The 12,639-nt window shown below is 32.7% G+C and overlaps 1 protein-coding gene across 11 annotated transcripts in view; it reads left to right on the top strand.

The window, feature by feature from the left end:
- LOC110465456 (serine/arginine repetitive matrix protein 1-like) overlaps nt 1-11,559 on the top strand; it is a 73,671-nt gene extending 62,112 nt beyond the window's left edge. For 10 of the 11 annotated variants that reach the window (XM_021521272.1, XM_021521277.1, XM_021521278.1 and 7 more), the window contains 8 exons: nt 4,413-4,553; nt 4,834-4,962; nt 6,243-6,389; nt 7,292-7,351; nt 7,823-7,890; nt 8,438-8,524; nt 8,738-8,823; nt 9,391-11,559. In XM_021521272.1, the coding sequence (XP_021376947.1) occupies nt 4,413-4,553; nt 4,834-4,962; nt 6,243-6,389; nt 7,292-7,351; nt 7,823-7,890; nt 8,438-8,524; nt 8,738-8,819 (714 nt within the window). In that variant the 3' untranslated portion in view covers nt 8,820-8,823; nt 9,391-11,559. The remainder of the gene's footprint in view (nt 1-4,412; nt 4,554-4,833; nt 4,963-6,242; nt 6,390-7,291; nt 7,352-7,822; nt 7,891-8,437; nt 8,525-8,737; nt 8,824-9,390) is intronic. The other variant, XM_021521271.1, reaches the window with a different exon arrangement.
- Nucleotides 11,560-12,639: the final 1,080 nt, after the last annotated feature.

Here is a 12,639-nt window from a genome sequence, read left to right as displayed (position 1 = left end):
GCGGTGGTGCCTACAAGCTTGCTATCGTGACATGGCATGTCGCCTGCTATGCCTGCTTCCTTAGACTTGTATTCAAGCAGGATTCGTAGTGATATTGTGTAGACTTGTTAATGAGTAGAATGATTACTAAAGCTAGGCTTATAATCATTTCTTTTCAGAATCATACCAGATATTGGAATATGTTGAACGAGGTAACGTGAGAATTAAACTTAAACTATTCCACTTTTTGAACGGGTTTCCGGTACCATCCTATATACAATTTCTTCTTTCCTATGATTTATTTCACCGATATCTTTTAAAAGAGCTTTCCTCCCAAACTTTCAATTAACCTATCACAGAATTGATATAGCAAGAAATATTATTTTCACTTTCTACTTTCCACTCACTATGCAATTTCCTCTTTAAAATAATATTACTGTGGTCTTACTCTTACTAATGAGAACACAGTTATCACAAATATATATCAGCTTTGTTATAAATAAAGTGTTTGTCAATAAATGGTTTAATTGTTTGATTGTGAAGTCAAATGAAAATCATCCCTTTTACCGAGAACCGAGATATACATTTTGTACATAATACGGAAGTGTCTTCCATATTCATTTTGTGCATTATGCCTCTTATAAAATACAGGCTTACAATATTAAAAAGCAATGATGTCATTGAAAGATAGCTATTAGAGCTTTTATGTCTCAGGTTTCATCATAAACAACTTGACGATTATTTTTTTCTTCAAAATGTAGAGTTCTTGTTTTTATGTGACCTAACATTCATTATTTATATTAATCATCAGAATGGATATTTCAACTTAAGATACCTTGTTTTACAAAATGTTTAATAAATATTTTACTTTAAAATGAAAATATTTATTACGAATGTATTTAACAAATCTGTGAATGGTAAACATTGCTTCAAAGAAATTGCTTGGTAGCAAAAATCTTGCTTCAAAGAACACCACTTTCCGGAGAGAAAGGTTGGTCTTGTTTTTTGTATATATATATATTATATACCTGTGTTGCTTGCCTTGTAATAACAGTGAGTTATTGAACAAAATAACGTCACCAATGTAAAAGGATATATGTGTATAAGTGTATAGATATACCACATCAAAAGAGTATATATATGTATGAGATCTGTACACACGTAGAAAAAATGTGCTTCGTAAAAAGAACATTGCATGTGTGTGTCAGAATGCCAAGAGAATAATCGTGCGGAAAATTTGAATATCTTTTAGATCTTATCTAAGCTTAGATCTTCCGGTTTCTTTAGTAGCACTTTTTTTGCGTCGATTCGTTTGGAAGATTGTTGCATTTCAGTCTACTAGTTGGTTTGCGATAGTTATTTATATAATGAATAATAACAGAGATAGTTGGTTTAAATGAGGACGATTCATATAAAAGATGCTTATATATATACAAATATATGCATGCGCCATTTGAGTAATATCATTATAATCATTTAGTTACACAACACCATACAATAATATTGTGTGCTTTTCAATTTCCAAACAGTATATATTAGCTACCCTAACATAAAGGGCCGGTGAATGAATTAGTGCATGTGTCTTCTGATGTGCTTATCTATAGCAGTATTACAAGTTGTGATAGTTGGCATGGTTTGTGGTTGTTTTGCAAATCAGTATACTTACACTGTAGATATTGTTTAGTTTTGGAGTGGAACTAATTCCGGTATCGCGGCGATTTCCAATCTCGATTGTACAGATTCCTCTTATGCCACCCATCGTGCTCCCACCAGAAATGACCTATTAGGACTCTCATCACGTGTAGATGGACAGGTGCGTCTCTATCTGAGTGGTCAGTGCTGTAATGTATCGTCTGTTATTTGTTGTGTGTGAACGATACTGAGACAGTCGTTTAGTCATTTACTATTTCCAAATCTAAGCTGCCACCAAAACCTATCGTCAGACATATTCCAAGCGGAAAATCAGATGTGGATGTCAACTTCGAAAATCAGAAAGCGTTTCCTATGGGAAACGACTATGCTGTGAAACAGAAGAAACTGAAAGAAGAGTGGAGGAAGAGCTATGAGGCCCAAAAGGACAAGGTTGGTCAAACCATGGTGTGTATTTGTTTGTTTCATATTCTACTTCATAAGTTGGTGAGAACACTACTCAGCATCACTTCATGTAACCATGAGTTTGTGGTGTTTGTGGATATACAATGAACTTCTGATACTGGTGATATTACTGTAACAGTATTTTCAATCATCTTCTATACAATATTATTAAATATACCGGTAAGTGATTGGTATTCTTAATGGATAACATATTAAACGATTTATGATCGAAACATTTATATTTTTAACATAACAACACAGGTTGATGACTAACTTTATGATAAACCAAACTGCTTGATTTAACAAAATTACCTCTTTGCTGATTTATTTAGATTATATTATATAAAGAAATACCAGTAATGTATAAATATGCATATTATATTTCGTTTCTGAAATAACGTTAATGACAAAAGCCTTTTTTAAGATGTGTTTACGCTTTCCCCAGTTCCAAAAGAAATCATATACACCGCAAGTGAAAATACAGGTAGACGTCTCTGATGGGACGCATTCTATATTGTTTGTGTAAACTAGACTGCTTGTTTATGTGGTACACGGGATGTGCATATTTAATATATGCATGGTTGGCATAGATCACCCTAATTGTTTTTTGAAACCTGTGGTAAATTTAACTCTAGACTATGTTTCATCGATTGTGTGTATACACATACCGACAACTAACGAACCAGTCATCGCTTGTGCTAGTTGGATATGGGAATGGCTTTGGTATGATGTGGAAGAGGAACGAGTGTTAAAGTGTGGTCAATCTTGAAATAAAATTAAGCTTATTTGACCATATCTGAAAGAAAAGTATCCGACTGATAAATTCATTGAATTTGCACAAAACATACACTATTTCTATAAAACATGTTTTCAAAGCTATAGCAGTTTTTGTATCAGTTAAGTTGCCGTAGCCTCTTGAAGACACACAGTAAACACTTATAATACAAACTCTATGCAAATCACACTTTGTTTCCACATAATTGATACACTGATGGGGTATCTGTTCGAAGTGCTTTTATTGTCATTAAGAGAAAACCATTTGGTTGAAATAGATATCGAGAGACGAAGATGCAAGAAGCAGAAGAGAAGAAACTTTCCGAGAATCCTGGGAGCGTAGTATGGAATCCCCTCCTATCGTACCTGCGGGTACTTATGATCTTAAAAGAGAGAAGATCAGACAAGGTCTGCAGGCCGACTACCAAGTATATCTGGCATCGGTACATATATTTATTTTAGATGGTCTGCTGTACAGACAAATACATTATCTTGTTGGTAGCTTTATTGTGCATGCTACATTTCTAATAAGAGTTCTCATTACTTGTTGCTCTCGAGTTAGTGAACACTAATACAACATCAAACGAAGGTAAACACTCATACGGATATGGTGGTTATTATTATGTTTTGGTGGAATTGTTTTATCAAAACGTATACTCAGTCGATTACATAACAACGATATTGTCAACTGGAAAAAGTCAGCATTCGGTTTTAAAGAAAATTTGTGATTCTAAGATATCTTTCAAATGATGTATAAGAGAGTTGGCCAAACTACTCTTTAACTTTTGCTCTTGTTTCACATGGCATTTTCTTGGTATTAGAGTATTAATTATCTTTTGTATTTAATATAAGTATTTATAAAAAATACATGGGTGATGGTTGTTTTTAATGCATAATACATAATACCTATATGACTTACCTGCTGTATGAACGACAACACAACTTAGTTTTATGGATATTGGATGTGTGCGAACTTTTTGCACCAAGGCTGCACACTTTGTAATAACACATTTGAGTGTTCTTTATAATAAACTGAGAACGTGTCTACTGTTTAACAACAATGCTGGTTTGATTTCCATGGTGAATGAAATTCTTCCTTTGGTAGACATTTTGACCTACTTGGAATTAACTCGATTGTTTTGTTGAACTTGATGGTTTGTGGACCTATTTATACAATAAATTGATGTCCATTTCGTTTTACATATGTCGTAATTTATCATGTTTATGATGTTGATATATATCCGGTATGTTCACTATCTCTCTAAATTTTCATTTTTCCCAATACATATTTTATTTCTTATTTTAAATATTTTGAAGAAAAGTTTAAAAGAAATTTTGACTATGTAGAATAGGAAAGATGTCCATATGGGTTTTCCGTCATTTTATACAAAACTTGACGGAGTCATGAAGCAAGCAGATACAATGTGTCGTGTCATTTACTCTCTTTCCAAGTTATACTCTCTGTATCAGTGTTGACACTACTGTCTGTTAAGGCTGTTCTATATGTAACCCTCTATTTGATGCTGTCGGTCTTTACTGGTTGTTTTGGTATGATCTGTTGTTAGCAACAGCCTGCAAACAGAAGCAAAGAGTTCTGGAGTTCCAATGATAACCCTAAGATTTACCCCACTTCCGGTGAATACAGGAGGCGAGGAGAGAAAATGAAAGAAGAACTTCGGGAGGAATTTCACGTCTTCATGGATAAGGTAGTAGCATGCTTGAGGTGATATATATCTACAACGCGAAACAATATAATAGCTTTAATACCAACAAGTAACCAGTTAATCAACATTGCTGGCTTAAGTTACAGAAAGATATGCTTATATTACCGCTATAAACTCGGTCACCAAGGATCTTATTGAACTAGAATGTTATAAATATCATTGTTTAATAATTATATTGGTGATTTCCTTTTTTTTTTACATAATCCTCGAGTAAAGTTCTCGATTTACTTCCGGTTACAAATAAATATTTCTCGATATTCAGCAAGAACAGCCGAAAGAAAGGAAGAAGGTATTTGGTGAGCAAGGTAGTGTGCTGTTTGTCTCGCAATACCCGGACACAAAAAAGCACATGAATGCGGAGAGAAAAAGAGACATGCTAGAACACCTAGAGGTATCGAGTTGTCTCCCATGATTAATAATAATGTGTGACGGAGTGGTATCCCTTGAAAAAAATCATATTGCGTATTTGTGTGATTTTTGGTTTACAAAAATGTGTTTTAGAACATCATTTCTGGTGTTTGTTTTATTTTGTTATTGCGGATTTTGAATTTTAGTTACGATTTAGAAATACGATTTCTTTGAAGCAAGGTTTATGGTGTCTGATGGTTTCCGACCATTTTAGACTATTTTTATATTGTTATATTGATAAATGTTGATGTTTTCAATTTATTAATAAAAATGTACCAAATCGTTGTGTGAACTAACAGGTGTTTATTGTTCATAATTCAGTACGTTTTTCATTTGAGTGTAATTAACTTATCTTAACTAGTTGTGATGGTATTATTAATATATTTTAATTATTAAAATTTAGAAGCATTCTGTTATAACAACTTACTCATCATTTTATGTCTGATAATACATGCATGTGTAGTGCATGGCTCAACCTTAACCTATGCATATACATCTTAATATATAGCTGGAAAAATGTAACCAACATCTAACACAATGAACTCTCGATTTGGAGAAAATACACTCTGGGAAATAGAAGGCTATTTATAGGAACTAGAATGCCACTCATGTTTAAAGAGTTGATGCTATTGATCATGTTTGGATATTTTCATCAGTTGTAGAAGAAGATTGTTTTTATATTATCTAGATAGTTTTTATTTTATTTTGTAATTATTGTTTAATGTTTTATATATGGACATGTATATTGTGAATACATATATTGTAATCGTGTTAAATTCTCGGCTGTGCAATACATCACCTCGCGTTGGATATTCTCCGTAACCTCTATTGACTTCCTGTATTCTATACTTTCATCTGTTACCTGTTTGTGCTCTATAATTGTATATGCTTGATAAAAGTATATGGAAAGTTGAAATTATGTCATTCTTTTACAGAACTCATTCGGGTACACAAACGGATCTCAATTGACATAATGTTTATGATATGTGGATTTTGCTTTTAAATTCTGAGGAGTGCATTGTAAACCCTTATTCAAATGTCCTTATAAATATGTATCTAAAATGATGACAGCTTTCGTACGTTAATTGACGAAGGCAATGCTCTAACGTATTAATATTTTATAAACTTATTCCTTGAAGGTTTTAAAGCAAAGTGTTGGGTATGAGTGTTGCACTCGTACACAAAATCGAAGCGGAGAAAGTACACTGACGTAGAAATAATAAACTAAACGCTTTTCCTCTATACCATTGCCCTTCCTTACAGAAAAAGAAGGGCGAGGTTCCCAGAAGACAAGGTGACCCTTCTATGGACGAAAAGAACATGTTTTCCGATCTGGGTAAATCACAGGATGCTCATAAAAAGAAAATTCACGAGAACGCTAAACAGGACTACAGGAACTATGTCGACCATGTTAGTATGTTTTTGATGATGTGTCATTATGTTTTTTTATAAGTATTAGAGTATCATTTATTAAGGTTATATTATTATTGATAGAGACGTTGTATCATTACCGTACTCCGTAGACATACTGATTTGGAAAGTACTGTAATACATATTATGTGGAATTTGTTTTTCATTTTTTTCATGTCGTTACGTTATATCCAGTTTTCATTATATCAGTTACTAAAAGAGAATAATTGCCAATATCATATCGTGCTAGAAAGCCTTTAATTTAAATAATGATATTACCATAACTTAATATCCACTTTTAAATAGCAGTTTTTGTGTAGACGAAACATTTGATTTCAGCAATTGGTTGCGTGTGAAATATATCTATTATAACTGCGTGGTGTATTGTTTTTGCTAGACACAATCACTTTCTTACTCTGCTGCTATGGAGTGACACAAGCACATATCTCGTCTTGTTCTATTATTTAAGTAGGATGCTATACAACTTGCATGAACAACACCAGCTTTACACGTAGCGAACTTTCACAATTTGATGAAGTGTTTTGGAGTGAAAACTATCTTACATTCATTCAACCATATGAACAAAGTGATGTTTATAGAGTATGAGTAATACAAATGTTACCGATTTCAATGGAAAATTACAATTCATACAAAATTCACAAATTTCCCATATTAATTATAAACAGCAATTTGTTGATATTGTATTTCGGCCAGAATTGACCTGCGAAAAATATAAAGAATATTTCTCTAATTACGACTTGAACATTTAGATACTGAAATGATTAGATCGAAAATTAGATTTAAAAAAAATTAGTTGCACTCACAATGCACTATGAAGTAAATCTTGTTGAGGGTTGTATGGTACATAGACCAGTATTGTATACGTGTACATCTTATTCCAGGCCTTCCCAGAAGGTCTGAATAGAGGAGAGCCAACATTTGCTGCTAGGAAAGCGCCACCTGTAAGTCGTAGGCTAGACGAAGGGGGAGATTAATCATCTCTGCAATATTCTATAACCTATCTCTAGTCCTTCTAATATGAATTCATATACAAAAAAATCTACTTCTAACATATGCTTGTCTGAAAATATTTCTTTGGAAATATGTGACTCTTTTTATGCGACGGTGAAACGGAAATACCCAAAATGCAAATGAACACACTATCATAAAAAATTTAGAGTGACCAATTAGCGTTAAATTACTTAAAATAACACGGTGTGATTATATATATTGATATTTTATTTGAAGCATCTTATGCATGTGTGCCTATATATTTTGACTTTTTAACGTTTTGCACGAGTGTGTTTTTCTGTTTTTTCTCTTGTCTCAATCTGCACTGCATGCACATGTGTACATCTCTACGTAAACACCTAGCAATCTGTTTGTAAACGCCTAGCAACATGTTTGTGAACGCCTACCTGTTTCTATTACAGGACAGTTGGTACGACGCCCAACCTCCTACACACAGACGCTCACCACCCCGAGACTACAGGTACGCTAGGTATATATATATGTATATGTCGTATTGAGGCAAACGCGTGGTTCACCTTTAGAACGTTAACCGCTTAGCATAACATTACATTTCCATTGAATTCCTTATGTAACATGCGATACTGTAAAGAAAATTATTAACTCTCTGAAACTTTCCAAATTACGTGAACTTATTATCATTTATGTATATTTAAAATTGTCTACTTTTGATATAACACATTGTTTTACTCACTGTTGACTCGCATAATTTTTGGTTTTACTTTTTTTACTTACATTTTTACTGTATCTGGCATCTGATAGGTTGACATTACACACATTGTACGAAATTTTCCTTAACATCCATTGTATACTTTTGCATTTGTTTGCGATATGCATCATACGTTTAATGACTGTTTACAATACATTTTGGTTCTAGAAACATTTCATTCAAAGATGTTTGTTCCAGATGCCATGTAACATTTAAGAAATAGCTTGAAGGTCTACCCTATATTGAAAGAGTATAACATAAATACTCTGCGTGTATTAAAGCAATAATCTTTCGATAATTTGTGTTTCAGACCGGATCAAGAAAACCACCAGAGACACAATCATGATGCTTACGCCGAACGATTAGATCAAGCTCGTGCAAACGAGGCTTTATACAGGTACGTCGAGTCAATACTATAGCGTTATTGTTACTAAGTATTCACAAATATAATAGAAACATACATATTTGTAAAAACTGATAAATCAAGTAAAATCTTCGTTAATTTCTTCGCCATTTAACCGTCGAGTTAATGTCACGAAGTAGTACATTAAGATTGTATATGAGTTAATAAACCTCGTCATATTTTTCATGACGTCATGTTTGTTTCCAGGAAACATGACCACCAGATGAACGATCATGGACACAGACAACCTCCACCAAGCCAAGCCCAGGCTCCATATGCATTGTACTAAAACGGTAACCAGATTTAATGTTACGGTAGCCAAATTGCAAATGGACTTATTTTCCTGTTTCTTGAACTTTTACATTCAACACATATGTTTCTTCCTAATATTACTTTTCATTAAATATCAAGGCAGACAGATATTAACAGATCATTCAATTATTAATGCAATGTTTCATTTTCATGATAAAATGTTTTTCAAGCCCAGCTCATGTTTTTTATGTCGATAATGTCAAAGAGAAAAAGTCAAGCTCGACATGACCGTGATTGCATATCGACGCCACGCTTGCTTTATGTCGTCACTTCTCGTTACGAATTTTATTCCACTCCAAGAAAAAAAAACATGCAGTGGGCGATTTGATAAACAATATATCTAACTCATGAGAATTGGCCATTATTAATATTCGGTTTGTCGAGTTTATTATCAAACACAATCTATTCGCCGAAGCTCGTGCAATAAACTCAATCTATATTGTCGTCATTATTATCAACCATCTTTTGTTTGGTCTTTGTTATTAGAAGGAATTGGTGTCATAGATAAAACAGTGTTTAGTAATTGTAATTTTTGTATGTTTGTACAGGGAGAGGACTTCGATATGCTGATTTGAAGTCAGATGTTCATAGCATTGGTGTAACCTGAATGCGCTGACGACATGGGATCGTGGTGTCATCAGGTTCACATGAAGGAATAATGGTTATAGTGCTGGTGAAGTCATTGGGATGAACATATATTTATACATTTTTCAAATGAATCACTTAATGTATTTCCTTTTAAAGAATAATTTATTCTTTAGTCGCAAAATGTTGTAAGAAATATTCACCAGGTGTATTAAGGAAATATGATATATTGAATAACAAATTGTACAAAAAAATAAGCATATACTCATATATATATAGTTTATACAAGGACACGTGTGTTGTCATGTTTACTTTTATTGTTGATAATCAGATTCAATGTTGTTGACGGCAGATGTATGTTATATTTTGCCACAGTTGAATTGGTAGCAGAAGAAATATCTTTTTAAATACTATATACTTATGCTGTTATATAAATGTCCTCCCTAAACTGCCCATATTACGCATTGTGTTTTCCTTACTGTATACCTAACATAGGAAACTATACTGAAAGTCTTGATAAAGATAAATACATTTCTTTTGTTTTAATAGCTGACTTTGTAGAAGAGATTTTCTTTCTTTGAATGATTGTCCTCGACTGTCATTTCTTATTTCGAATTTTCGAGAAAATGATGCTTTGTTCGGACTTGTTTCAATTAAGATATTGCAAAAAGCTGCAGAACAGATTTTTTTCAAACAAAAGATTACATGAAAAAGTGCTGGAATTGTGGTCCTTTAAAGTTTGCATGTACTAGGGATATTATTTTTATCCTCATAGTCTCTAGATCCTTAATCTGTTATCATTCAAGGAATGTAAAGAATAATGAGTGAATGTAGTTTAGATACATATTTCAAATTATTATTTATTTGTTGAATACTGACTGTGATAAATTATGCTGTGTTCATTTTTTCGAGTTGGGTGAATGTGCCTTTCATTTCTCCGTAGATTAGTCGTACTTTCTTCTACTCTGTTAACCTACAAGAAATCAGTCTAAAATAGTATTAGACCACCGAAGGCTAATAAACACATATTATGATTTACAAAATTATATTATAAGATATACATCTTACAATATATACAATATTGGATTGTGTTATGTATCGTAGAATATTTCCAAAAAGGATTATAGAATATTTACAATATTGTACTGTGGTAAATATCTTACAATATTGTATGATGATATTTATATATACATATATATATAAGTATTGTAATAGAAATCTAGCATATTGCATATGTATCTTGCGTATTATGATATCCATATTATTTATAACGATACAAATATAACGTATTATGGTATACATATTACATTATATTATACATATTACGCATTATGATATCAATTTTAAGTATGGCTACATATAAATTACATATTGTGATAGACATTTAACTTATTATCATATACGTATTAAGTATTTTGTTATACATATTGATTATTGTGATATACGTCTGTGATGTTGGTTTCCGTCCGTTAAGCATTTAGGTTTTACTCTGCATTAATTTGCTATTTTTTAAATAGTTAAATACATTTTTATAAAAAAAATCTGTTACTAGTCTAAGTTTTAATTATAGTTGTATATTAGTAAGCTATTTATTTTATATTGAGGCGATTAGATCTAAATTTCAATACACTTCAGATATTATTTGAATGTGGATAACTTAATTGGACGATGCCATTTCATAGTTTTATTTTTCTAGGCATTTTTTTAAGTATAATCGCAGCTGGAAATTAATAATTTACCAATAACTTTTATTTATGGACTGCATCAAGCAGGTTTAAGATAGCAACAAAGTGCTATTTCATGATGCTATTTCTTTAATCAAGCCATTTTGTAATTTTCTGGTGTTTTTTTCTGTTAAATAGTGACGAATGCTGATGTCCTTTTTGTCAACAGATGTAAATTGATTAAAATAGTCATTTTATAAAACATTGATACAGTTACTATTTGAAATCACGCTAGACATGGTATGTCGAATTTTAGTGCTGGGTGAGGGAATTTGTGGAGAGAATCTACAGAGTTTTGTATATTGTGAATTATAAACCATTTTGTATTATAAAGACTATAATCTCATTCATGTGATACATTTGAACTATTTTCAGAAGCTTGTATTTCTCAAAATAAATTTGCTTTCAAGCTGATGTGTTTTTGTTTTGTTTTTCGAATGCACCTAAACGGTTCACTAAGTATGTTTAAGTAGCACGATAAAAATAATTATTCTTTGTTAACATATTAATTGTAATTTGTTGTTGAAAGATATGTAAATATACTTTATACGATATTCGTTTGGATCACAAATAGAACTTAATCCTGATAACAATAACAAGAGAATACCAACAAAACCACGATTCGATCTAAAAATAGATATAACTAGACCATTGAAAAAGTACAAGGAGAATAAGACCAGTTGTTCCAGAAGGGTAAGTGTCTTCCGCTTCGTCGATTTTATTGCCGAATGTGTTTTCTTACAACTGGTTGCTGACAGCGATCACAGTACTTAGTTTTACAGGGAATACTATCACAAAGTTCTGGCTCCTTCACCTCACGTTTATTTGAGGTACATTTGTATGCTTATTTCTTGAGATATATTATGGCTGTGTCGCAGTGTAGTCAAGTAAAGCATGGATCTGATACAGGAACAAACCACAACCTTATAGAATCGTTATTTATTGTCAGCCGTCAATTCCACGACCCCTGCTCCCTGATTATATAGTCATACACCAGTATGCACTTGTCACTAGATTTCATAGCAGTATCATATCGGCAATGAATGTTGCACGACACAATAGTTAATACAAATAAAGAACGCCCTACACATAATGAACTTTTCTAGTTTACTATTCAAACGCACGACATATTACCGTCTGTCAGGTAATCGCTGCGCTCACAGTGTAAACGCCATATTAGTTTAGCAATGAACTGATCGAGCTGGTTGGTTGGTTGGTTGCTGAGTATATACTCTACACTTCACTGACAAAGTCGATGTTCGGTCTACGTGAGGGGGTAAGATTCAAAAGTCCTGCCCATCCGGGGTTCGACGATTTACAGGAACGGGCAGAAATGGGCAGAAACGGGCAGGAACGGGCAAATTATATATATTTATAAATTGCCAGGCCGAGGTTCCAATATATGTCTCTGGTTTATTCTATCAAAAAAGGTTGTTCAAAGAATTATATATTACATATTGTAACCGGGTATTCAAATTGACCACCAAG

Source organism: Mizuhopecten yessoensis, unplaced genomic scaffold (genome assembly GCF_002113885.1).
Source record: "Mizuhopecten yessoensis strain PY_sf001 unplaced genomic scaffold, ASM211388v2 scaffold11079, whole genome shotgun sequence".
Taxonomy (NCBI): Eukaryota; Metazoa; Mollusca; class Bivalvia; order Pectinida; family Pectinidae; genus Mizuhopecten; species Mizuhopecten yessoensis.
The sequence above is the reverse complement of the archived record's forward strand: the minus strand, read 5'-3'. Positions and strand labels throughout refer to the sequence as shown.